The following is a 26,892-nucleotide window of genomic DNA, read 5'->3' as shown; positions in this document are numbered from 1 at the left end:
CAGATCCCAGGATACCTCTGTCACAATAATACTAAGTTTAGCAAACGTTTTCAGAACTACTCATGTGCAATTTTAATCACCACACATGCCCAATGGTTTTCACTAAGCATAATGTGTGTTACTGAGGGGTTTATATAAAGTACTTGACCCAATGGCTGGCACCTAGGATGAAGAAGTACTTGGGACACACGGACACAGATACAGACACACAGACACATACACACACACAATGAGATTGGAGGCTGGGTGTGGTAGTGTATGACTTTAATCCCAGTACTTGGCAGGTAGATCTCTGTGAGTGAGGCCAGCCTGGTCCACACACTGTAATCAAGACCTTGTCTCAAAAATCAAAACAAAACAAAAAGTGGGAGAGACTGGTGGCTGGAAAGATGGCTCAGTGATTAAGAGTACTTTGGGGGCTCACAACCTCTTGTAAATCCACTTCTGGCTTCCAGGGGCACAGGTGGTGCACATACATACAAAACAATGAGAAAAACAATGAGAGTTCACTCCAAGTTCACCTTCTAAACAGTGAGTGGGGGTTGTGGAGATGGTTTAAGAGGTCAGGGCAATGCTATCCAACCTGAGCACCTGAGTTAAAATCCCAAGCATCCACATGAAAAAGCTGGGCCTGGTCTCATAAAACACAATAAGTAAGAAATAAGAAAATCACACCACTAACAAATGAAAAGCATGTTTTTTTCCCCCAGTCATAGCAAAATACATATATACATATTTATAAAGGCATAAGCTATTTTCAATATAACATGGTTTTTGTTTGCTGAATGTCTTTAAATAAGATTCACCAGCCAAGAGAATAAAAATCACTGTTTCTCAAGAATAGTGTTTCAAATGGAGTACATTTTCTTTTTTATATTTTTGGTTGAAAGAGTCTTACTAGCCCACGCTGTTTTCAAACTTGGGAACTAACAATCTTCCTGTCTCGGCTGCATGGGCCTTGGGTGCTCGTTACAACATGAATGTATTTCTGGCAGATTTTTTAAGAGGTGGTTGTGAGCTGACTGCAGGTACCTTAATAAAGACCATAGCATCTTGATGTTCTTTCACACTAGTACTCTTGGAAAGAGTTGACTGTCACTGGGATAAAGTGTGCTTAGGTTTGTAAGAACTCAGGCTGCACTCTGGCCACTTTCCGGAATTCTTTAGTGTGGGTCTTAGGGCACTGCATCTCACACCAGCTGATGGGAACCATCTGGACACCTAGAAGGAAAAAGACAAAAGCTAGTGTTGGAGGTGTGACTCCAAGTATTCTCCGAGGCTTTTTTTTCTTTTCAGCTAGACATGGAAATGTGGTTCAGATGTAGAATGCTTGCTTAGCATATGAAAGACCATGGGTTTCACCCCCAGCATTAAGGGAAAAAGTTTCACTTAAGAAAAAACAAAGAGGCCGGGGCGGTGGTGGCGCACGCCTTTAATCCCAGCACTCGGGAGGCAGAGGCAGGCGGATCTCTGTGAGTTCGAGGCCAGCCTGGTCTCCAAAGCGAGTTCCAGAAAGGCGCAAAGCTACACAGAGAAACCCTGTCTCAAAAAACCAAAAAAAAAAAAAAAAGAAAAAAAAAAAAAAGAAAAAAGAAAGAAGCCTCTTTTATTCCATGATATATGGAGGCAGTTACCTATTCTCTGACATTTAGGGGAATCACGCTAACCTTACTTACTTACTTACTGAGCTATGTGTTGTTCAACAGTGGAGACATGCTCTGAGAAGTAAGATTCCAACACTGGGCAAACATCAGTGTGTAACTCAACACATACTAAGACAGCTAGCTACATCACTAGGTGACATTATCTTGTGATTTCTTGGTGGCTTGGGACTGGACCCAGGGTTGTGTGAATGCTAAGGAAGTGCTCTCCCATTAAGCTACAGCTTAGCACTGGGTGTTAAAATTCTATGGGACCCAACATGGTGATACCTATAATTATCAAAATATTGTTTTCTGTATCACATGTAAGTATGTGTGTCCCTATTGCTTCTTAGACAACCACGGTTCCCAGGGAAATGGACTAGGGAGCAGGAACAACTTACCTGATTCACTGTGGGCTACCACCACCCCTAACTCATTTTCAGCAGTGGTCAGCAGGTAATTGGACTGTGCGTCACCGAGGGAGATCTAGTCACACAGCACCAGTGAAGGAAAAGAGAGGCTCCACGCACTGTTGCCTTAGGCCACTTCACTTCCCGCTTTTTATACTTTTTTTGGTTTTTCAAGACAAGGTTTCTCGGTGTAGTCCTGGCAGTCCTGGAATTCACTCTGTAGACCAGGCTGTTCTCGAGCTCGGAGATGGGCCTGCCTCTACCTCCTGAGTGCTGGGATTAAAGGCATGAGCCACCACTGCCTTAACTTTTTGTTTTCTTTCTTGACACAAGGTCTTATGTATCCCAGGCTGGCCTTGAACTCCTGATCCTCCTGCCTTCACCTCCCAAGTGCTTGCTAGGATTACATAATGTGCCACTGTGCCTGGTTTCATTTCTTCCTGTGACAAAAAACCAGAAAGCTGGGCTCAGAGGTTAAGAGCACTGACTGTTCTTCCAGAGGTCCTGAGTTCAATTCCCAGCAACCACATGGTGGCTCACAACCATCTTTAATGAGATCTGGTGCCCTCTTCTGGCCTGCAGTCATACATGCTGTATACATAATAAATAAATAAATCTTTAAAAACAAAGTTAAAAAAAAAACAAAACAGAAAGCTAATGGAATAAAGGATACAACTTTGGCCAAAACTATGTCACCCGGGCGGAAACTCTTGTAAATTTCAACCTACAAAAAACAAACAGGAATAAAAGGTATGAATTAGGTCTACATGAAATTACTAACCACCCAGTAGAGCCAGGCTATTTTCTAATCCCAGGGCAGAGGTGCCATCATTATGTCAATTCAAATGTTCATTGTTTCAGTGTCATCATATTAATAAAAGAATTTGAATTTAGTAACTTGATTGGGAATCTAATTTATACAAAGGTAGTATAACTGGGCTAGGAAGTCTGAGGAGCATCTGAGGAGCACCTGAGGAGTAATGAATAAACACCAACTTTCAAGGCCAGCCTGGGCAATATGGCAAGCTCTTATCTCACAACAATAGTTTGTATGTGCGGAGCACATATACTCATGTACAAGGATGTGCGCTTGTGTTGAGGTCAGAGCTGACATCGGGTTTTCTTGGTGACTCCCCACCTTATTCTGTTTTTGACACAATCTTTCTCTATAGCACCGGCTGTCCTTAACTTTCTATCTAGACCAGGCTGATCTTGAACTCAGAGATCTGCCTGCCTCTGCCTCTCAAGGGCTGGGATTAATGTCGTGCTCCACTCTGCTCGGTTCCACCTTATTTTTTCAGACAGGGTCTCTTACTGTTCCTCCTGTTCCATATTCTCCACCCTAGCACTTGGGTTATACACACACATTTGTGCCCCACTTTTTACATGGTGACTAGGGATCTAAACTTAGGTCCTTAGGCTTGCCCAGCAGGCACTTGCCCATCTGCCTAGCCTAATAATACCTTTTAATGATTTATTATTTTTTGGAGAGGGTCTTTCTATGTAGCCCTAGTTAACCTGGAACTTATTATGTAGACCAGGCCTGCCTTACATGCACAGAGGTCCATCTACCTGCCTCTGCTTCCTCTGAGCTGAAATTAAAGACATGTGCCAGTGCCACAATGATTAGATAATAATTTTAGCGATAATAAGAGCCTAACCATTTTGGTCAACTGAGTGAAAAAATCTTGTATGGGAAGAAAGGGAGGGTGATATGAATTTCATATGTTATAGCAAGAAATGTATTACATTTCCTTAGACTCTACATTCTTATGGATTTCTGAAATTCCCTGGGATAATAATTCCTTCCTTGTTTTGAGACAAGTTCTTACTTTAAAGTCCTGGCTGAGCTAGAACTAATTATGTAGGCTAGAATGGCCTCAAACTCAAGAGGTCCGCCTGCCTCTGCCTCCTGAATGCTGGAGTGAAAGGTGAGCATACAACACCACATCTGGCTACCGTCCACCCACCCACCCACTCACCCATCCATCCATCTATATTTTAGATTTATTTATCATAAATGTATGTTATGTGTACCACAGCAGGTGCCAATGGAGGCCAGAATAGGGTATCAGATCCCCTAAAACTGGAATAACAGGGTGTTGTGAGCCACTGTGTGAGTGCTGGGAACAGAACATGGTTGCTCCGGACAAACAGCAAATGTTCTTAAATGTTCAAGTCATTTATCCAGTTCTGGGGATAATACTTTTCAGAGCCAAATTCTTTTTTTTTTTTTTTTTTTTCAAGACGAAGTTTCTCTGTGTAACAGCCCTGGCTGTCCTGGAACTTCCTTTGTAGACCAGGCTGGCCTTGAACTCACAGAGATCCACCTGCTGTACCTCCAAGTGCTGGGATTAAAGGAATGTACCACCCCCGCATAGCTAAAGCAAAATTCTTGAAGTCATAGGAAAACAAAAACAGAAAAAAACCCCAAAAACAAACACCCAAACCACCAATCTTCAACCTTGTCTTTTTCAGTTGCTCGGATATCTTCCTTGCTATATTTATTTAAAGAAAAAAAAAAAAAAAAAAGAACGATTAGTTATCTGTGGGAAAGAATTACCCATTGATTCCTAGGAAATAATAAAACATATACCCTTTCTTGGACAATACAGAACAATAGTTTTGATAACTCTTGACAATGGAAAAGCATTATCAGAAATTCAAGGTCATTCGTAGCTACATATGGAAATTTAAGGACAGTCCAACTATAGGACTTTTGTCAAAAAAAAAAATTAAAAAATTTCACCTATACTATACTAATTGCATAACAGTTTCTTTTCAAAGAAGCCACACAACAATCTACCATTTCACCCACAAAGTTTTTCAATTTTTTTCGATTTATTTATTTACTCTTTATGTATGAACTTTTTGCCTGTGGGCACATATGTGCATTACATGCATGCCTGTTTGGTCCTCTAGAACTGGAGCTACCATGTGTGTGTGCTGGGAATTGAACCTGGGTCCTCTATAAGAGCAACAAGTACTCTTTTTTTTGAGACAGGGTTTCTCTGTAAAACAGCCCTGGCTGTCCTGGAACTTTCTTTGTAGACCAGGCTGGCCTCAAACTCATAGAGATCTGTCTGCCTCTGCCTCCTGAGTGCTAGGACATTGGGAGCCCGAAGCCTAGTCTTGGATCAGCATATGACTACCTGTCCAATGGGTTTCCTCAGGGCAAGGCACCTGTGGAAACGGACTCTCACTTGGCAAGGACCAGTAGTCCACAGGACAGCATAGGAATTTGCAAAATTTATGCAGCTTGCAGGCTCTTTTCTCTCTCATATTGGTGATTCTTTGGGCAGTTTTTAGTTTTACTTTTTCAGTCATACATGAAACAGCTGTAATTTCTCCTGGAAACTCTGTTCTTTCTCAAATGTTCCCCCTAAGTTTCAGCAGGGGGCTAATGCTTCTCAAATCTCTTCTCCTGAATTACTAACTACAAATCCTAATCTTGGGAACTTTTCTGACTCAATAGAGACAGTTAGGTACATATGAGAAAACAGCACTTGGAACATTAACTACATCTCACAGTTCTGGAAAGGAGAGCAGGGCATGCACACATAGAAGGGAAAAGCCTCAGGAATACACATAGTGCCAACTGCTGACAGTAAGTTCCCCGGACACCAAGCCTACAGAATCAATGATAGGATCTAGTATGAGCCAATAGGGAAAATGCAATGTAAAATGTGGCTCCATCTTTACCATACACAGGAGTTTCTGTTGGTGGAAGAAGTACCGTATAGTGAGATGGGAAAGAGTGCCTTATCAAAGTCTGCCTTTTACAGAGAGATTGAGACATGGGACCCTCCTGTAGAAAGGGAACTGTATAAAAGCACATCTAGCAGACATGAAGGACCTCTTTGGGTTTGAATATTGTTGTCCTTAAAGCACTTTGCCCATGTCTATTACTTTTTAACTTTGTAACCACAGGTAGCTGCCAGCTGACATAAGTGCTGCAGAGCAGGAGTGTGTGGCCCCATATTTAGTTAAGCCTGCAGCAATGCTGACCCCCGTGTCTACAATAAGGTTATGCAGGGGTGGGAAGGTATATTTGGGGAAGTACAAAGGGGAACAATGGGGGCTTTTGTGATGATCACGATGTATTCCTTAAATTATGATGTATATCTTAAAGTCAAAAATAGAAGCCAATAATAAAGCTGTTCATGTAACCCTGGTAGGAAAAACTATGTTAAAGTATAAATAAAGATGGCTCAAGCTATTTGGGGCCACTTGAGTGCAATCCACCTGGTGGTCAGAATTTCCTGGCTCTGCCACCCCTTCCCCACCTCAGGACCTGAACTGGAGTCGAGGTTGGACCCCGGCAGTGGGATCAAAGGTGTGCACCACCACTCCTGGCTCTCAGCAAGTACTCTTAACTGCTGAGCTATCTCTCCAGCCCCTCCACAAAATTTTCTTATAACCTTGGGTTCAATCAATATTAAAGAATAAAAATTACGTCGTAGTGCATGTCTTTAATCCTAGCACATGGGAAGCAGAGGCAGGCAAATTTCTGTGTTCAAGGCCAGCCAAGGCTAAATATTAAAATAAAATAAACAATAAATTAAAATAAAGGCTGGGCGGTGGTGGCACATGCCTTTAATCACCCACTCAGGGAGGCAGAGGCAGGTGGACCTCTGTGAGTTCGAGGCCAGCCTGGTCTACAGAGCGAGACAGCTAGAGCTACACAGAGAAACATTGTCTTGAAAAAACAAAATAAATAAATAAATAAATAAAGAAATAAAGAAAGAAAGAAAGAAAGAAAGAAAGAAAGAAAGAAAGAATAAAAACGTGGCTGGCTAGATGGCTCAGGGGCTAAAGATGCTTGCTGTCTAAGCCTGATGATCAGCTAAGTTTCTTGTGGGAGCCCGTTTTCAGGTTCCTAGTGGTTTTACCCAGCAGGTCTGCATAGAGAGGATGACTGGACCACGGGCCTGAGTGCAGGTGTCTGAGATGGTCTGCACTTGGCTGGGCTGCGGGGAGGAGGTCTTTTGCTCTACCCCTTTGCTGTGGGATGTTCTGTATGGCAAACGTGTTGCTCTGATTTGTTGGTAAATAAAACACTGATTGGCCAGTAGTCAGGCAGGAGGAAGTATAGGCGGGACAAGGAGGAGAATAAAGCTGGGAAGTGGAAGGCTGAGTCAGAGAGACACTGCTAGCTGCCACGATGACAAACAGCATGTGAAGATGCCGGTAAGCCACGAGCCACGTGGCAAGGTATAGATTTATAGAAATGGATTAATTTAAGCTGTAAGAACAGTTAGCAAGAAGCCTGCCACGGCCATACAGTTTGTAAGCAATATAAGTCTCTGTGTTTACTTGGTTGGGTCTGAGTGGCTGTGGGACTGGCAGGTGAGAGAGATTTGTCCTGACTGTGGGCCAGGCAGGAAAACTCTAGCTACACCCCTTGGCGTTTCTATAAATACCTTAGGGCAGAGACAGTCGAGCCATTGGAATAGGTTCCAGGCCCTCTCCTGTATTATCTCCACAATCTAAATCCTTCTATCTAATATTTCCTGCTGCTCTCACTCAAGAAAACTCTGAGGAACTGTGGGGTTGGTGGGTAGCTGCCCCGCAGTTTCTGGAACCCACATCAAGATGGAAAGAGAGAATTGACTTTACAAAATTATCCTGACCTTTACATGTGTGCTGTAGTATGTGGGTCAGCACATATACATCGAACAAAATACTAAGAAAAAAGCACATGAAAGCACTTCCTAAGAGGCTTCTACGGTGTTTGGTTTGGCTTATCCTGACATTGCTAGTCTACAGCTTTCTTCAGTCCTTTTTGAGACAGATCTTGTGCATCCCAGGCTGGCCTTGAACTTGCTATATAGCCAACAATTATCTTGAACTTCTCATCCATGCAAGCATCACCACATCTGAATTATGTCATTCTTGCGGATCTAATCTGGGGCTTCTCCATCAACTGAGATGTATCACCAGCCCCCTTTTGCTCTCTTTAAAATCCTCTTTTATTACTAACATTTTTCATTTCTTGCAGCTCATATAACATCTTCTCTGGATAAACAGCAATAAGCAAAGCATTCGGAGAGACTTAAGTGGGCAGGAAAAAGAGCTGTAATTGCTCCACAAATGCCAGTCTTCTCCACTATCCTTGCCTTACTCCTGGTGCTGAGGCAAACACAAACACAAGAATACATCTTACCGGATAGTTCCTCGAAAAGCGTTTTTTAGTGGTGTGGATCCCACATATAAGATGTGTACTTTGGCAAAACGTGAGTTGATGCTAGAGACCTAGGGAACAGAGACAGGATCAGCATCAAAGGATCAACTACTGGTTATTCAAAGAACTAGAGCAGGAAACAAGAATTACTACGATTTTAGTCCAATTAACCCTACTAAGTAGATTAAAGGGTTTTTGTTCGGTTTTGGTTTTAGAATTATTTTATCTTATGAAATGAGCGTTTTGCCTGCATGTATATATGTGTACCACCTGTGTGCCCTGTGTCCAGAGGTCAGAAGGTGGAGATTGGATCTCCTAGAACTGGAATGGATGGTTGTGAACTACCATGTGGGTGCTGGGAGCTGAACCCAGGTCCTCTGCAAGAGCAACAAGTGCTCTTAACCACTAAGCCATATCTCCAGCCCTTTCTTTCTTTCTTTTTTTTTTTTTTTCGAGACAGGGTTTCTCTGTGTAGCTTTGCGCCTTTCCTAGAACTCACTTGGTAGCCCAGGCTGGCCTCGAACTCACAGAGATCCGCCTGGCTCTGCCTCCCGAGTGCTGGGATTAAAGGCGTGCGCCACCACCACTCGGCCTGCCCTTTATTTCATTTCAAAAAATTATATGTGTGTGTGTGTCTGTATGTGGGTATGTGCACCTGAGTGTATGTGCCCATGGAAGCTAGAAGTGTTATATCCATCCCCTAGAAGCTGAAGAAGTCACAGGCAACTGTGAGTGCTCAAAGTGGGTGTCTGAAAAAGCAGCAAGTGCTCTTAACCTGAGAGCCATTTATCCAGCCAATTTAAGTAAGTTAGCACCTATTTATGTCTGTCTAAGAAGTATCTGTGGGCTAAAATCCACAGTGGCTGCCTGATAGTGTTATTATGGGAATCAAATGAGAATATGCAGTAGTGATCTTAAAAAAGTATCCAAGCCTAAATTAGATGTGGCGTGGTGGTGAATGTCTAGAATACAATCCAAGTTATAACAGATCCTGAAACCGGAGGGTCTCAAGATTGAAACCAGCTTGGTCTACATAGCAAGTGTACACAGCAGCCTCAACAACTTAGCAAGACAACTATTTTTTTTGGGGGGGGGGGGAGAGCAGGTGGGATGATGGGGGTGGGGTAGAGGCAGAATTTCTTTGTGTAGCCTTGGCTGTCTTGGAACTAGCTCTGTAGACCTGACAGAGATCCACCTGCCTCTGTTTCCTGAGTGCTAGGATTAAAGATGCTCACCACCACCATCTGGCTCAAAATTTAATAAGACAACAATAATAACAAAAAGCCACTAAATCTTTCACAAATATACAGTATATGGTAACAAATCCAGACCTTTACCAGTCCTTACTAAGAAACCCGTCTGTGGATGGAACTTAAATCTACATTTTAGCTAATACCTGACATTTAGGTCATTGTGCCTCTGCGATATTTTCAGAATAACACCATTTTTTTTCTGTAATAGTTTATAAAGAGAGAAGAATGATGCTGTGCAAGGTGGTACACACCTATAATCCCAGCATTTAGGAGATGGAGACAAGAGGATCAATAAATAGTCACCCTCTGTTACACTGTAAGTCTGAGGCCACTTGGGCTCTATAAGACCTGGGAGAGATGAGGGAAGCGAGGGAGGAGAAAAGGAGGGAAGGCGAATGATAGAAAGTTATAAATAAACTATAAATAAATTGGTAGAAGATGGAGATGAGGGAATATACTGAACATTATAGGCACTTGGCACATAGAGCATTAATTTGTACCTCCTGTCAAATCCCCTAGGGCTGAGTATGGAGCTCAGCTGGGAGAATACTTGTCTACACAAAGACCTAAGTTCTTAGCACAGCATTTTATAACACAGGCATGGTGATACGAATCCATAATCCCAGCATTTTGGAGGTGAGGCAGGAGGATTGCCTCACCAAGTCTGAGGTCAGCCCTGGGCTATATAGTGAGCTCTAGGGTATCCAGGATTACAGAACAAAACTTTCTTTCAAGGAAAAAGAAAAAAGGACACCCTATTCCCATACACGAGAAGAAACTTAGCTCAGTGAGAAGAACTATGAATTCTTTGAGATGGTAGAGCTTAGGATGGCTTCTATTTTTTTTTTAATAATTATTTGTATTTTATATGCATTGCCTGCATGTATGTATGTCTGTACGAGGGTGTCAGATCCTCTTGTATAGGAGTTACAGACAGTTGTGAGCTGCCATGTGGGTGCTGGGAATTGAACCCAGCTTCTCTGGAAGAGCAGTCAGTGCTCTTTACCACTGAGTTAGGCTGGCTTCTAAGTCACTATGTAGGAGAGGATGATGCTGAACCTTTGATACCCCCTACCTCTACCTCCTGAGCACTGTATTTATAGGTGTACAATAGCCCAGTTTATTGGTGCCGCAGGGTTGAGAACCCTGCACCTCATTCATGCTAAGTAAGCAATCTACCAAGTAAGCTATAATCCAGGCAAAAAACTAGATGTGTGAATTTATCTGTCTTGATCCTGGAAATCTTCAGACCAACAGAGTCCAGTGAAACTTCCTTTAAACAAAATAAATAAAACAAGCCTTCCTTTCTCACTTTTTAGAACTGCAGCAACCTGGAGTCAGGACTGAAGCAGAGGTTGGGAGGACGCTGCTCACTGGCTCTCCATGGCTTGCTTGCCCAGCCTGTTTTCTTATACAACCCAGGACCACCCACCTAGTGGGGGCACTGCCCACGATGATCTCGGCCCTCTCATATTAAACATCAACCAAGAAATGTCCCAGATAGGCCAAGCTGCCATGTGCCAACCAATATGGCAGTCATTAACCACAGCTTACTACTGAGTACTTAAAATGTGGCTAGCGTTGGACTGCAGGTCTCACTCTGTAGCCCATTCTGGTCTTGAACTACTGTTCAAGTTTCCTAAATCCTGAGATTATACAAGTGAATCACCACGCTTGGCTGAAAATGAATTTTTCTTTCTTTCTGTTTTTTTTTGGAGACAGGGTTTCTCTTTGTAGCCCTGGCTGTCCTGGAACTTGATGTGTAGACCAGGCTGGCTTCAAATTCACCTGCCTCTGCCTCTTAAAGTCGTGAGCCATGATGCCTGTCTCTGAAAATGAACTTTTAACACTTACACACTCAAATAGCCCCATCTAGCTAGTGACTACTGTATGTATTAAGTAGTGGAACACAGCAGTTGTGCTTTGGCCTAAGCACAAAGATTCAGATCAACTCACCTTACAGGTGACAACAGCGCCCACATCTGGAAGTAGCTGGGACTCTGTTTCTCTCATCACAGACACCACAGGAAGCTGTGAAGAGAGTAAACAAGTCGATGCACTGGTTAAGTAAGTGCTGGGTAAAGATAACGGCAGTTTTCGAATAATACAGAATCGTCTTAGAACGGTGGGGTCACAAGGGCAGGCACAGTATAGTTATACTTGTAACCCACAGCAGAGGACATTAGTAATTTTAACAAATTAAAAAAAAAAAAAAAAACAAAAAACTTAGGGGCTGGAGAGATGGCTCAGCGGTTAAGAGCGCTGGCTGCTCTTCCAGAGATCCTGAGTTCAATTCCCAGTAACCATGTGGTGGCTCACAACCATGTGTAATGGGATCTGATACCCTCTTCTGATGTACCTGTAGACAGGTCACTCATATACATAAAATAAATAAATAAATAAATAAATAAATAAATAAATAAATAAATAAAAGCTGTCGGGCAGTAGTGGCACACGCCTTTAATCCCTGCACTGGGGAGGCAGAGCCAGGTGGGTTTCTGTGAGTTCGAGGCCAGCCTGGTCTACAAAGCGAGTTCCAGGAAAGGCGCAAAGCCACACAGAGAAACCCTGTCTCGAAAAACAACAACAACAACAACAACAAAAAAAAAGAGCTTAGGAAATAAAGAGGATAAGAGACCATTAGAGTTAGGCTGCCAGATTTCATATGAACATTTCTGATTAGTTCTAAATTTTTGAAGATGCTCTTGGAATTTCTTGGTATACAATCATATTGCTTATGGATATCTTGATCCTTTCCCCCAGTTATTCTGCTTATTTTTACTTTTTAATGCACAAGATAGGATTCACAATAAGATGCTATAGAATGGTAATTCTTGTTTTTTCCCATCTAAAGGAACAGTCTGAGTTTTCTCTTGAACACGGCATAATGGCAATTAACGTAACTGAGTCTTATCTTTGAACAAAAAAAGCAGTAGCTCTCTTGCTCTGTGCTGTTTCCCCAACTTATTAATTTCTTCCTAATTCAAATTGTTTGTTTAACCTATTCTTTTTTTTAATTAATTACACTCATGATATTCATTAATTACAGTCATGTTATTAATTACATTTGTGGTATTCATTGATTGCATTGGCAGTATCCATTCAATAACTATATTTATGGTATTCATTAATTACATTAATTGTATTGATTTATTACATTCATGATATTATGTCCTGACACCACTGTCCATTTGTGGGGCTTTTCCATCACACAAAACAGAAATTCTGTACTTAGGAAATAATTGCTCTATATTCCTTTCTTCTCCATATTGAGATAACGTCTGATCTTTCTGTCTCTATGAATGTGTATATTCCATATTTCATGTAAAACAATTTTATAGTATTTGTCCTTTTTTTGAATGTAGAAATATTTTATGTATAACTGCAGGAGAAATAATACATAGATAGATAGCCTGAACATATTTAAATAAGTACTCTAGAGGAAGATTCTTGGGCGTAACAATCCTACTCCCACCAAAACCCCATTTTTTCAACCAGTGGGTCCAGAAGGGCTTCTACGAGGGAAAAAACAAACAAAAAACCAAAACCCCCGACTACCTATCGAGGCTATTTAAAAGCAGTTAGTTACATGGGCTGAGCAGGAGTGTGTTCCACATAGACGGCACGTGCATAGGCTTCGAGGCAAGAGAGAGCTTAGAGCATTAAGACACTGAAAATCGCTAGCATTACACTGATGTCACAGAGGTGGGGGCAAGTTGAACCACTTCAAGGTGTAGGGATAGTCGAGATGCAGGACCAGAAGAAGCTCTCTGATGGCTGGGCTACTCTCAATTTGCATCCCCCCACCCCTCCGTCCTTCTGGGAGGGCATCCTCAACCAAGTCAGATTAGCACAGCGTTGGGATCACAGCTGGGAGAGATGGGAGACCCCAAAGCGTTCTGCTGCTGAGGCACCAAAGACGCGTCCTCAGTGCCTGTGCCCAAGGACCAGAACTCAATGGCAGTCTGAGGGAGAACGCGCGCTGGGTAACCGCTTCCTTTACCGCGCCATTCTCGCTGGTCTTCGTCAGGCAGCCGGCCAGCGACGAAAAGATGTAGCCGTGCCGGGTGTAGGTGCCGCTACCGGGGCTGCCTTCCTCCAAGTTACACAGACGTTCGCCTGCAGAAGAAATGCTGCATCAACCACGGGCACCCAGAAGCTGGTTGTCACGCAGCATGGGATCGCGTACAGAGACCGTTCACTTACCGGGGATGCAGTATCTCACAGGTGGTGCCATGCTTGCCCCTGTCCAAAACCCGGATGAAAACGAAGCCGAGTGTGCATTAGTTAACTAGAGGAGCGGCCCCGCAGTAACACGTGCAGCGATTGGTGCCTTTGTCCGCGTGCTGCGAGAGCGACTCCATTTCCCAGGCTGCCCCGGGACAGACCTCTAGGCGAACCTTTGCGGGCTCCGGGACTCGCGCCTGCGCAGCTTGATGATGGGCCGGCGGCGGGACCCGGTCCGCTGGCTGGTGCTGCGGGCTGCGGGCCATGGTGGGTCAGACTGAGATTGGCCCGGCCCGGGTCCCGAGCTGGAGCCGGGGGCACTGAGCGGCGGGCAGGGCGGCTGGACTGAATTTGGCTGAGTGAGAAGCTGGCAGGAGGCAGGTAAGGGTGAAGGCGCGGCGCTTGCTTCCCACCCGAGTGTCAGGTGTCCAGGCCTTTAAGTTCAAGTTCCTGTTCTCTCCACGCCCCGTCCTGCGTGCTTGTGCCCTCCTGAGCCCGAGCGCACCTCAGCCCCGATCTGGCGCTCCAACTTGCCCATTTCATTGGTTTGGAGACTCAGATCCAGAGACAGGGTTTGGCTTGTCCAAAGTCTCGAAGATAATTCGAGACAGCACAAGCCTAAGACTATTTTTTAACCTGAGCGCATCATAGTTACGAGTCCGCTGCTCTTGGAAACAACCTTTCTCTGGTTCGGTAAAACCACAGATTCTTCCCTTGCAGGCAGATGCTTTAGAGTGTGGGCCCCTCCTTAACTGTGAATGAGCATCTCCCAGCTCACATTTCCACTCCTTTTCTTTCTTCCTTTCTTTTTAGCATGTTAGCAGGGAAAGAAGTCTTCATAAATAGAATATTGTGATTTATTGATGTCTGAGTCTGACATCAGCTTGAGGTGGCAGAGGTCAGGGGAGCAAGCATTTTTTGTGCGGATGAAATTTGCCCTGACTTTGATCGCGGTTTCATCTGTTGGCTTTGGAATTTATTCTTTTCTCCCCTTCCCTCTCTGCCTATCAGGCTTTTTGGGGACACAGATGGTGATTTAAGGGAGTGCTGTTGCCTGCTAATCTCTAAGCTGGTGGCAGATGGCCACTGTGACCTGTGGGAACTACTGAGGGGTGGCACTATTAAGGGTTTGAAGGGACTGTGCTTGCCCATTCACTCTGAGGTCATCCATGCCCTCTTGCCATGATTAGATTTAAAATTTTTGTCTTTTCTGTATTTCCTGAGGTAAAACCTTTGTTTCACTTTTGGCCTATGGACAATACATCCTTTCCTAGCATCCTCATATCCCCATGTCCCACTAGCTAAAGTGAGGATAGGGGCCTGGTCTTACATTTTGTTCACTCAAATTTGATCAGCATCTTTCAACTTTACATGATCAGCTTTCCACATTACATGTTTGGTTTCTGGTTTGATTTGCCCTCTAAAATGTATTATTGCTCTTTAGTGCTACGGTTCTAATAACGGTTCTATTTCTTTACTAATCAGAAAGGATGAGAGCTGCAAATACTTTGGTGTTGTCCCATTGGCAAGAGTGCCCTTGCTGGCTCCTGTAGAGCTGACCAGCCTTTCCAGTTTTGTGTCTGTCCAGGTCATTCATTCAACAACAGGTATTTATTGAATGCTTCTATGAGCCAGGTATTATGCTAAGATGTTTATAAGCATTTGATTTAACGTGTGTGTGTGTGTGTGTGTATGTATGTGTATGTATGTGCAGATATGTATTTGTATGTATTAAAAAAAATAAAGTTTGGGCCAGGCATGGTGATGCACGACTTTAATTCCAGCACTCAGGAGGCAAACACAGTTACATCTCTGTGAGTTCCAGGACAGCTAGGGCTGTTACATAGAGAAACCCTAAAACAAAAAAAAAAAAAATTTAAGGTTTAGAGAAAGAGGTAACTGGGACTACTTCGGGAAAGAATTGTGCCCTAAATAGGGTACAGATAGATGAGACTTGGTCAGTCGAGCCTTTGAAGTAGGCGTTTCTTGCAGAATCAAGAATGCAGGAGGTGACAATCTGATTTTCTAAGGTTTTTTTTAAACTTTTTCTTTTTTTAAGATTTATTTATTATGTATACAGTGTTCTGCCTGTATGTGTGCACATCAGAAGAGGGTGCCAGATCACATTACAGTGGTTGTGAGCTACCATGTGGGTGCTGGGAATTGAACTCAGGACCTCTGAAAAAACAGCTGGTGCTCTTAACCTCTGAGCCATCTCTCCATCCCTGGTTTTTTTTTTTTTAAAGACATGGTCTCATGTATTCATGCTGGCCGCTAACTGGCTCTGTAGCCAAGGGTGATTTTGACCTTCTGATCCTCTTGCCTCCAGGTGTACATATACCTCAGTTTTGAGGATTTTTATTTTTTATTTTTTTATTTTTTTGGTTTTTCGAGACAGGGTTTCTCTGTGTAGCTTTGCGCCTTTCCTGGAACTCACTTGGTAGCCCAGGCTGGCCTCAAACTCACAGAGATCCGCCGGCCTCTGCCTCCTGAGTTCTGGGATTAAAGGCGTGAGCCACCACCGCCCGGCTATTTTTTATTTTTTATTTTATTTTGTTTTTTGTTTTTTGAGACAGGGTTTCTCTGTGTAACAGCCCTGGCTGTCCTGGAACTTACTCTGTAGACCAGGCTGGCCTCAAACTGGCAGAGATCTGCCTGCCTCTGCCTCCTGAGTGCTGGGATTAAAGGCATGCACCACCACCGCCGCCCGGCTAGTTTTGAGGATTTTTATTAGACAGGGTCTCACTATGTAGCTCTGACTGTCCTAGAACTCATTGTGTAGACCAGGCTGGCCTATACAATGATCTCACAGAGAGATCAACCTGCTTTTGCTTTCTGAGTGCTGGGATTAAAGGCATGCATTACCACGCTCAGCTTTTTGAGGATTTTTTTAAGACTAATCATAATAGCTCTTAGGTGACATATAATTTGCATTTATTACGAATTAGGAAAGTATCTGAGTTTTGCACACTATCATTATAAAAAGTATTTCAGCAACTAGAACACTCTCCATTACTCCTAAAAAGAGAATATGCAGTGGTACACTCCTGTGGGACAGTTAGCTCCATCCCATTTTTTTTTTTTTTTAAAAGAGGGTCTCTGAAGACTTTTTTTTAAAAATTTATTTATTTGTATTTTATGTACAGTGGTGTTTTGCCCACACGTATGTCTGTGTGAGAGTGTTGAATCCCCTGGAACAGGAGTTATAGACAGTTGTGAACTGCCATGTGGGTGCTAGGAATTGAACCTGGGTCCTCTGAAGACCAGCCAGTGCTCCTAACCACTGAGCCATCTCTCCAGCCCCTATCCATCCCATTCTTATACTTGGTTGGGGCCAGCTACAAAATTCATGATTTTCCAAATCATGAGTCTAAGTAATAGCAGTCCAACTCAAAGATGGTGTAAGTATGATGCTTTCCATTTTTCCTTTTCCTTTTCTTTTTTTTGGGGGGGGAGGGGAGAGCAGACAGGGTTTCTCTGTGTGGCCCTTGCTATTCTGGAACTCACTCTGCCTCCTGAGTGCTGGGATTAAAGGTATGCACCACCGCTGCCAGCCTCAGTTTTTCTTTTCTGCATTTCCTGTTGATTCTTCCGGCTTCTCGGGAAGGGATGGAAGGCCAGTTTCTATCCCTGGTGCAGTGTCCATTGGTCTCTCCCCAGTAGGCTCCAGTTTTCTTAAAGGCCTTTTTTGCAGGGTTTCTCTTCACCTTTTGGTTCCCAAGCTTGTGGAAGGAAATAATTATTTTCTTTGTAAAGCCTTTTGTGGGGATGAACCGGGGTGCAAGAAGAGTCCATTACTCCAGTTACTGAACTGAAACCCATCTCCACAGCAGAGTAACCGAGTCCAGTTTCTGCTGGGTTATGAGCTGCCTGTTAAATAAGTCAGTGGGGTTGCTGAGGACAAAGCACTATTCCCTGTCCAGCGATGAAACATTAGTTTAGGCAGCCAAGGAGACTATCGTAGAAAGTCTGGGAGTCTCCGGGTCCACAGTTGTGTTCATTGCTTGGGCCCAGTGCACAGATGGAGGCACATTAAGAGGAGCCATGGAGAGTGCTGAGAGCCAGGAAGGTGCTTGGGAAGCTTGGGGCCGAGAGCATCAGTCACAGAAGTGCTGCTTAATCAGAGAAGACCTGGAAAAGCTCCCAAGGGGGCAGCTCCTTCTTACCACTTGTCTGGCGCTCTGAATACCTGAAGTTACCTTGACTGCTATAATCCTGGCTTAGGGCTGGGAGTGGAACTGGAGACAGAGTATCTTATGTCATGCAAGTGGTGGCTGACTGTCCTAACGGGGAACAAGGAATCATGTCATCTGGTTGGCCTATAACCTCAGCCCAGATGGATTAGGAACACTTGGATAGGATCAGGAGAGTTCCAGAGTCAGGATCCTGTGTATTACAGAGCAAGCAGGAGATCCTTGGAACCCCACCCACACCCCTGCCTCAGTGCCTTAGGAAGATATAGAGGGGGCAGCTTTGTTTATGTTGGTTAAGCTTTACTCCATGGTCTGTCTAGACAGATTTCTCCAAAACAAACAAGTAAACAAACAAACCAAAACAACAAAACCCCGCAGGGAGCTGGGGAGCTGGCTTAGCTGTTAAAGTATGGCTCCACAAGCATGGTGACCTAAGTTTGATCCCATAGAACTCATGTGAAAAGACGAGTGTGTCTGTCTCTAATCCTAGTGCCTGAGAGGCAGAGACAGGTGGGTCCCTGGAGCTTGTATAGCTGAATTGGTGAGTTTGAGATTTAGTGAAAAACCCTGTCTCAAAAATAAGAGGTGTATGTATGTGACAGGGATAGGTGTAGTGTTAGCTGAAAGAGATGGTTCAGCAGTTGAGAATACTTGTTGCTGTTCTTTTTTTTTTTTCCTCGAGTAAGGGTTTCTCCTTGTAGTTTTGGAGCTGGCCTCGAACCCACAGAGATCTGTTTGGCTCTGCCTCCCAAGTGCTGGGATTAAAGGCATGCACCGCCGCCGCCATCTGGCGCTGTTTATTATTATTACTGTTATTATTTTTGTTTTTCAAGACAGGTTTCTCTGTGTAGCTCTGGCTGTCCTGGAGCTCGCCCTATAGACCAGGTTGGCTTTGAACTTTGAGATCTCCTGCTTTTGCCTCCCAAGTGCTAGGATTAAAGGTACATGTCACCATGCCCAGCCCAACACTTGATAATCATGCAGAAGACTCAGCACATATATGGCAATTCACAGCCATCTGTAACTTCAGCTCCAAGGGATCTGACACCCTCTTCTGGCTTCTGGGCACCAGGCACACACATGGTACTTGTACATACATGCAAGCGTTCACAAAATAAAATAAATTTTTAAAAAAGTATGTGGAGAGTAACTAGGGAAGAGACACCTGATACCCAGTTCTGGCCTCTACACATGTGCTGTACACACACAAAAGAACGCCTCTGACTTGGAGCCAACTATTTCTCCCTTTACTGTGGCCATTCAGGTGTAAATTACCTGGGATTTGCTGCATAATCTTGTAGTGTAATGTAACTACTACTTTTATAGCCTCAGAACCGTCAGTCCCTATCTCCTGTAATATGGTTGGCATAGTGACATTAGAAATTCTGTAGAAAAGTGACCTTTTTGTCTTTCCACAGCTGAGGACTAGCCTAATGTCCTAATTAGGCCTTAGTCTTGAGAAGTCCTCTAAGTTGATGTTTTGAGCCTTCTCATTTGGGTAAGGTGGGACAAGGCTCAGGCTGGATCCTTATATTAGTATATTCTCCTAGGAGCCATGCGGGGCCAGCGGAGTCTGTTGTTGGGCCCAGCCCGCCTCTGTCTGCGTCTCCTTCTGCTCCTGGGTTACAGGCGTCGCTGCCCACCTCTGCTCCGGGGCCTGGTACAGCGCTGGCGTTATGGCAAGGTTTGCCTGCGCTCCCTGCTCTACAATTCCTTTGGAGGCAGTGATACTGCTGTTGATGCTGCCTTTGAGCCTATCTACTGGCTGGTGGACAATGTGATCCGCTGGTTCGGAGTGGTAAGTGATGATGCCCAGGGAGCCCAGGAGAGGGGATGTTTTGTGGGAAGAGGGTATTTCTGATGGGTTCACACTAAGCTTTGGAAGCCAACCTGCCATGCCCAGGGAAGTTCCTGAGTCTTGATGGGTATAGCTCTCTCATGGTGTCTTCTTGACCTCACTGGTGTTGGCAGGTGTTTGTGGTGCTGGTGATCGTGCTGACTGGGTCCATTGTGGCCATTGCTTATCTGTGTGTCCTGCCCCTCATCCTTCGAACCTACTCAGTCCCACGACTCTGCTGGCATTTCTTCTATAGTCACTGGAATCTGATCCTCATCGTCTTCCATTACTACCAGGCCATCACCACTCCTCCTGGATACCCACCCCAGGTGGGACCCCACTGGGGAATGGGGAGGAGCAGAGTTGCACGCTATGGTAGCCAGTTCCATTAATGGGAGGGAGAGTGACTTGCAATCTTTTGGGACAGAAGTCTTGTGGTGCTACAGTGGTCAAGATGTTCTTCTCAATTTGCACAGGGCAGGAATGACATTGCTACCGTCTCCATCTGTAAGAAGTGCATTTACCCCAAACCAGCCCGAACACACCACTGCAGCATCTGTAATAGGTGGGTCTTAGCTTTGCTGTAAACCTCATTTGAGGCCCTCTTGCTGTAACCCTAAGGAAAACCGGGCCCTGCAACTAGTTGTGTATCCAAGTACCTATTAAGATCTAGGCACTGTGCTTCCCATCTGCTGATTCCTAGTCTTCAGGACGATCCTGTGAGTGAGGCATTATTGCTACTTGTACAAACTGAGGTGACAGGATGTCTCCTTGTCACCTAGCCATAAACAACAGCACTGGGTTTGAAGGAAGGCCTGTCATCAGAGTCTGTGCCTTTCCATCTCAGCAAGATGCTGGTCCTAGTAGGAAAGGATTGTCACTGACTTCTCAAGATCCTTGGCCACTGTAACAGAGCCTGTGTTCCTCCCTCACAGGTGTGTGCTGAAGATGGATCATCACTGCCGTATCCTTTTGCTCTCTTCAGCCCAAGACCCAGCCAAGATGTCGTTTTTACCCACACTCACTCACCGCACAGGGTTCATAGTCATAATCAAGGCTTTCTAACTAGCATTAATCTCTAGAGAATACTGGCTCATGAGAAGTTAGTAGGAGAGGCATTGTTGGGAGCAGAATATTTACATACTTTTTAGAATGGATCTTGTAGGAGAAAGGAATTTTCTGGCAGGTCTTTTGTGGAGAATCAAAAGGTGTTTGGGCCTCTGTGGCTGGAGGCACCAGATAAAACTGTGGGTCCTGTTTTGTCTTTCCATGCAGAAGTCCGGCTAGCCTGAGTTAGGCTGAATATTTGCAGGTGGTTAAGATTTCTTGGTGGAATCTGAAAGCTCTGAAAAGCTTAGACAATTTTTACCTTAACCTTGGGAAACTGTCCTCTATTTTCCTGCCTTTGTGCTTGGGTGATTCCATGAACTAAGGATGAGCTGTAGGGGCTTGGACACCCCCAAATTATATTTGATCTTGTCCTTAATCATTCCTCCACCAGCCTGGCTAAACAATTGTGTGGGCCACTATAACCATCGCTACTTCTTCTCTTTCTGCTTTTTCATGACTCTGGGCTGTGTCTACTGTAGCTACGGAAGTTGGGACCTTTTCCGGGAGGCTTATGCTGCCATCGAGGTGAGCCCTTGGCTAGGAAGAGAGAAACTCAACAGAACAGAACCCTTTCCCCAATGATTGGGTTGGTAGTTCCCTGTCTTAGTGGCCCAAGAGTATAACCAGCACTGTTTTCCATCCCCTTAGAAAATGAAACAGCTTGACAAGAACAAACTACAGGCAGTTGCCAACCAGGTGGGCAGTCTCCACGCCACTGCCTCCTGCTGCTCAGGCCTGGGGGTTCAAGAGTTACTTAGGTGAAAGGGCCTGCTAGTTTACTTACAGGCTAGCTGCCAGACCAGGCCGGTTTCTAAGGAAGCTGTCATGGCAGACTAAGTGGCCTGGGGGCAAACTACAAGTCTCTGGTATGGCAGTTCTAAGTCATCTGTCCCATTAACGCTTCTTTGGGCTGAGCCTGGACTCTGCCTTCAGGATGGCCTGAGCAGCAAGGGGTCTATGTTAGTCTGTGTAATGGGGTTCCAGGGGTAGACAGCACACTAGGCCCGCAGCTTCAGGATCGTTTCCCCTCCCTGTTCCGTTTAGGAACCCTTACTCTGGGCACTTCTTGGACTTGTATATTGTACTCCTGTTGCTTTTTCACAGCATACACCCCCCGTTAGTCCATGCCAGGTATAGATCTCTTGTGGATGTAGCCACACAGAGAAGGAAATGTGGTTGGCTAGAGAAGAATGGTTTCCCCTGGAGTCCCATTACTGCTGTTAACCCTCAAGCTCAGTTAGCTCCTTTTGTGCTTGGCTATCTTGTGCAGACCTGCTCTACCCACTGTCTGTTCATGTGATGGTGCCACTGGGCTTGGTCCACCCATCTGGCTGCTGGTCTGATGTCCTCTGTGGCTTTCATCCCCATTTTTATCTGCCTAGTTTTATATTAGTTCCTGCCTGTAGGTGCTTGGGGCTCTGGTGGCAGTTGCTGGAGACTGACAGAGCAAGGGAGCCAGGCTTTGCTGTTTTCTTTTGTAGACTTACCAGCAGACTCCACCACCTACCTTCTCCTTTCGAGAAAGAATAACTCACAAGAGTCTTGTCTACCTCTGGTTCCTGTGCAGGTATTTAACTCAGCTTTGGTAGTTTTAAGGGAGGGAAACATTTGTAGGTACCCATCCACAGGGAGGATGTAGTGCTGGGTGAACTGCCATTGTCCTAGTCTGAGGCTGCAAAGAGTGCTTCTCTTCGGTATTTTGGGGCAGAGAACAGTAAGGATATAGCATTTCTGGTTATTAATACAATCATGCTTGTTATGTGCCAAAGTAAGTTAAGCTCTTGTTTTATTGATTCCTAACCACAGAACAGGTGACTCCATTTACTGAGAAGGGAAATTGAAAACTCGGAGGAGTCAAGGGATTTGTCCTACGATGTATAGCTAGAAGTTGCAGAGTTGAAGTATGAATTTCTGCCAATCCCCAATCCAACCTCTAGTGCTTGTATGATTCTTCACTACTTTTTCCCCCCTTGGTTTTTTTTTTTTTTTTTTTTTTTTTTTTTTTTTTTTTTGGTTTTTCGAGACAGGGTTTCTCTGTGTAGCTTTGCGCCTCTCCTGGAACTCACTTGGTAGCCCAGGCTGGCCTCGAACTCACAGAGATCCGCCTGGCTCTGCCTCCCGAGTGCTGGGATTAAAGGCGTGTGCCACCACCACCCGGCGGTTTTTTTTTTTTGAGACAGGGTTTCTCTGTGTAGCCCTGGCTATCCTGGGACTCACTCTGTAGACCAGGCTGTCCTTGAACTCAGAGATCTGCCTGCTTCTGCCTCCCTAGTGCTGGGATTAAAGGTGTGCACTACCATACCTGGCCCTCTATTATTTTCTGTTTTTGTTTTTTTTTTTTTTTAATGTGCATTGGTGTTTTGCCATAGGTGTTGGGTCTCCTGGAACTGGAGTTACAGACAGCTGTGAGCTGCCATGTGGGTGCTGGGAATTGAACCTGGGTCCTCTGGAAGAACAGTCAGTGCTCTTAACCATTTATCCATCTCTCCAGCCCTACATCATCTTTTTTTTTTTTTTTTTAATTTATTTTTACTTTATATGCATTGGTGTTTTGCAAATTGGTGTCCTGTTGCATGGAACTAGAGTTAGACAGTTGTCAGCTGCCATGTGGGTGCTGGGAATTGAACTGAGGTCTCGGGAAGAGCAGCCAGTGCTCTTAACCACTCAGACATTTCTCCAGCCCCTCCACTATTTTCTAAGTATGGGCATTTTAAGAAAATCTACATTTTTCTCAGTAGTACTCATTTTCCCATCTTCCTTCCCATACCAATTTTTTCCAGCTTACTTCAATAGATCTTTAAGAGGTAGAATACATGTTCACCTAGGCCATATATGAGGAGATAAGTGAGGCAGAGAGGCCATGAGCCAGTCATAACCACAAGCTCCATTTCCCACTGTTTTCTAGCTTCTAATTTCTGTCCATTTTTGTCTCTTTTCTTAGTTCTGTGGCACTGGCTCTTGGTGCCCTAACCATATGGCACGCTGTTCTCATCAGTCGGGGTGAGACTAGCATCGAAAGGCATATCAACAAGAAGGAGAGACGTCGGTTACAGGCCAAGGGCAGAGTGAGTGGGAAAGAGGGGACTTGGGTGAGCAGGTGGGTAACTGATCCTACATCTAATAAACAGGCCATGATTAGGGCTGACTAGACAAGTTCCTAGGATTTTTGTTGTTTCTTTTGTTTGTTTAAGCTGGGTCTCATTATGTGGTCCTGGCTGGCCTGGAATTCTCCAGACAGTCTGGCTGTCTACCTCCGGAGTACTGGGATCAAAGGCATGGATCATCACAACCAGCAGACAGACATCATAAAAAATTATAATTTTGATTACTGGAGCTCTATCCTTATCTCCAAGATGACAAGGAGATTAAGTAGAAGAGGTCTGTAGAAATGTATTTTCCTTGTCTCTAGGTATTTAGGAATCCTTACAACTACGGCTGCTTGGACAACTGGAAGGTGTTCCTAGGTGTGGATACAGGAAGGTAAAGTAAAGACAGAGAGCAGTGCTATGCAACAGAACTTTGTGATGGGGAAGATAGTCCATACCCAGAAGCAAAGATTGTAATTGGCTGAAGGTAAAGACAGACAGTGCTGTGGAACCAAACTCCCATGACAAGGAAAATGGTCTCTTCACAGAAGCAGAGAATGTGGCCAGTGCCACTGGGGGTTTGTAATGAGGTTTCATCCTCAGGAATAGGAATATCCATTTTATTTGAGCCAGCGGGGCCTGAGGCTAAAACTACAAATTCGAGGAAGTATCTGTTGTATGCACATCATGTGTATGCTTGGTGCCTGAGGTCATCAGGAGAGGGCACTGGATGGATCCTTTGGGACTGGAATTATAGATGGTTATAAGTTATGTGGCTGCTAGGAATCAAACCCAGGTCCTCTACAGGAGCAACAAGTACTCTCAAATGCTGAGCTACCTCTACAATCCTTCAAACTGTGGTTTGAGATGATGTTCAAGACGACTACAGAAGCGTACTGAGAAAGCAGTTCTTAGGAAAGGGCATATAGGTAGGATGTAGTCATGAGTGATCTTTTACTTGTATGGCAGTACAGTATATCTGGGGTTCAAGCCAACAATGTGAGAGACTGGGGTAACCTACATGTTGCAGAGGTCCTACAACAGTATGAGGCTAGATCTATTCAGTCCAAGAGACTAGAGAAAACCATTTTTCATACTGCAAACTACTAGGCCAGGCACACTTGTGCACATCTAATCCAAGCACTTGGAAGTCACAGGCAGGAATATCAGGGGTTTGATGACCTTGTCTCCCTCACCCCATTTCATCCCTGACAGTTACTGAAAGAGTAATAATGAGGTGGTGAATAGAGTACTTTCCTTTCTTTCTGCCTTATCCTCATTACATTTATTCCACCCACCAGTGTGCCTGCTTAAAAGACTGGGCTGGGTATGGCAGCCCACACCTGTAATTCCAGCACTTCGGAGACCAGGGCAGTAGGATCAGTAATTAACAGCCAGCCTGGGCTACACAGTGACAACCCTATCTTGAAACAAAAATAAGTGACTAGAATTGAGAAGCCCATACCCACAGAAGAGTATGTGCAAACTTCTTAAGCCCCACCCCCCACATATAACTTCCCTAACATCACATGCTCTCTTTGTACTTAAATGTTCTTTAAAACCTTTTCTTTCTTTTTTTTTTTTTTTTTTTTTTTTTTTGTTTTTTGAGACAGGATAGCCTTTCTGTGTAGCCTTGGCTGTCTTGGAACTCAAGAGATCCGCCATCTCTTGTACCACCACCTCCCAGCAACCCCCAGAGGATATGTTCTCAGACAGATTCAGATGGAGATTAGAACTCCCATTGCTGTAGGATGGTCTGTATGTCAAGTGTGTTGCTGATTGGTCAGTAAATAAATCACTGATTGGCCAGTGGCCAGGCAGAAGTATAGGTGGGACAAGGAGGAGAATAAAGCTGGGAAGTGGAAGGCTGAGTCAGAGAGACACTGCCAGCCACCAGGATGACAAAGAGCATGTGAAGATGCTGGTAAGCCTCGAGCCACGTGGCAAGGTATAGATTTATAGAAATGGATTAATTTAAGCTGTAAGAACAGTTAGCAAGAAGCCTGCCACGGCCATACAGTTTGTAAGCAATATAAGTCTCTGTGTTTACTTGGTTGGGTCTGAGTGGCTGTGGGACTGGCAGGTGAGAGAGATTTGTCCTGACTGTGGGCCAGGCAGGAAAACTCCAGCTACATCCCATCTTTGTGTTTGATGTGTGCTTGCACAGGAAGAACAACTAAGAACTCAGTACTAAAGAGACATTTTCTTGGTCATTTCTCACAGGCATTGGCTGACCCGGGTGCTGTTACCTTCTAGTCACTTACCCCACGGGAATGGAATGAGCTGGGACCCTCCTCCCTGGGTGACCGCTCACTCAGCCTCTGTGATGGCCGTGTGAGCCACAACTTGAACATGATGCTTGATATGTCTCTCTCAAGAGCTTCCAAGGGCAGCTTTCTTGGAATCCATGACCATAAAGAGCCACTAGGTCTGCCTTAGAGTACTACTTAGGGACAACTCAAGAGCAATTTTCTGGCCACCTCAAAACAAGATACAGCCAGGTGGTGGTGATGCATGCCTTTGATCCCAGCACTTGGGAGGCAGGCAGGCCGATCTCTGAGTTCCAGGCCAGCCTGGTCTACAAAGGGAGTTCCAGGACAGTCAGGACTGTTACACAGAGAAACCCTGTCTCGACAAACCAAAAAAAAAAAAGATAATGTGGAGAAATCCTAGGACTGATGTCCCTTTACTCAGGCAAACAAGTTTTAGCCCCAGACAAGGGGTCAGGCAACTAGCTACCTTGTCCAGTGCTGACTCTGATGCCCTCTAGGTCACAGCACTGGGGCTAGCAACCATCTCTTTCACTTTGGGAAAAGATTCATCAGGTATGTTGAAATTCTGGCTTCTGAATGGGACAGAGACACTAAGCCTATTGCCAAGGTCACTGCCATTTCTCACGTGCTGCAGAAGGAGCAAAAATAAAGGCATTTAATTTGTAAAGATAAGTAG

At 44.6% G+C, this 26,892-nt stretch overlaps 2 protein-coding genes across 9 annotated transcripts; one reads left to right on the top strand and one right to left on the bottom strand.

The window, feature by feature from the left end:
• Positions 1–678: 678 nt before the first annotated feature.
• Positions 679–13,828, bottom strand: Exosc1 (exosome component 1). The gene is made up of 8 exons (XM_052762610.1): positions 13,697–13,828; positions 13,494–13,609; positions 11,447–11,521; positions 8,220–8,308; positions 4,518–4,551; positions 2,727–2,777; positions 2,045–2,129; positions 679–1,221 (listed from the first exon to the last, which is right to left on the bottom strand). Exons 1-8 carry the CDS (start codon positions 13,725–13,727, stop codon positions 1,115–1,117), a joined length of 588 nt encoding a protein of 195 aa, XP_052618570.1. The 5' UTR covers positions 13,728–13,828; the 3' UTR covers positions 679–1,114.
• A 102-nt stretch (positions 13,829–13,930) lies between these two features.
• Zdhhc16 (zinc finger DHHC-type palmitoyltransferase 16) lies at positions 13,931–26,888 on the top strand. Of its 8 annotated transcripts, none has more exons than XM_052762596.1 (12): positions 13,931–14,098; positions 15,203–15,324; positions 19,461–19,708; positions 19,882–20,076; positions 20,224–20,312; positions 20,683–20,711; positions 21,249–21,382; positions 21,506–21,553; positions 22,339–22,424; positions 23,799–23,922; positions 24,267–24,337; positions 26,167–26,888. In XM_052762596.1, exons 3-12 carry the CDS (start codon positions 19,466–19,468, stop codon positions 26,279–26,281), a joined length of 1,134 nt encoding a protein of 377 aa, XP_052618556.1. In that variant the 5' UTR covers positions 13,931–14,098; positions 15,203–15,324; positions 19,461–19,465; the 3' UTR covers positions 26,282–26,888. The 8 variants fall into 8 exon arrangements, with proteins under 8 accessions (XP_052618556.1, XP_052618554.1, XP_052618557.1 ...); XM_052762594.1 differs by having other exon boundaries at positions 25,557–26,284; XM_052762597.1 differs by lacking the exon at positions 21,506–21,553.
• The last annotated feature ends 4 nt before the right edge of the window (positions 26,889–26,892 follow it).

The sequence above is a fragment of the Peromyscus californicus genome, unplaced genomic scaffold (genome assembly GCF_007827085.1).
Source record: "Peromyscus californicus insignis strain IS unplaced genomic scaffold, ASM782708v3 Scaffold_4__1_contigs__length_199733344, whole genome shotgun sequence".
Classification (NCBI taxonomy): Eukaryota; Metazoa; Chordata; class Mammalia; order Rodentia; family Cricetidae; genus Peromyscus; species Peromyscus californicus.
The sequence above is the reverse complement of the archived record's forward strand: the minus strand, read 5'-3'. Positions and strand labels throughout refer to the sequence as shown.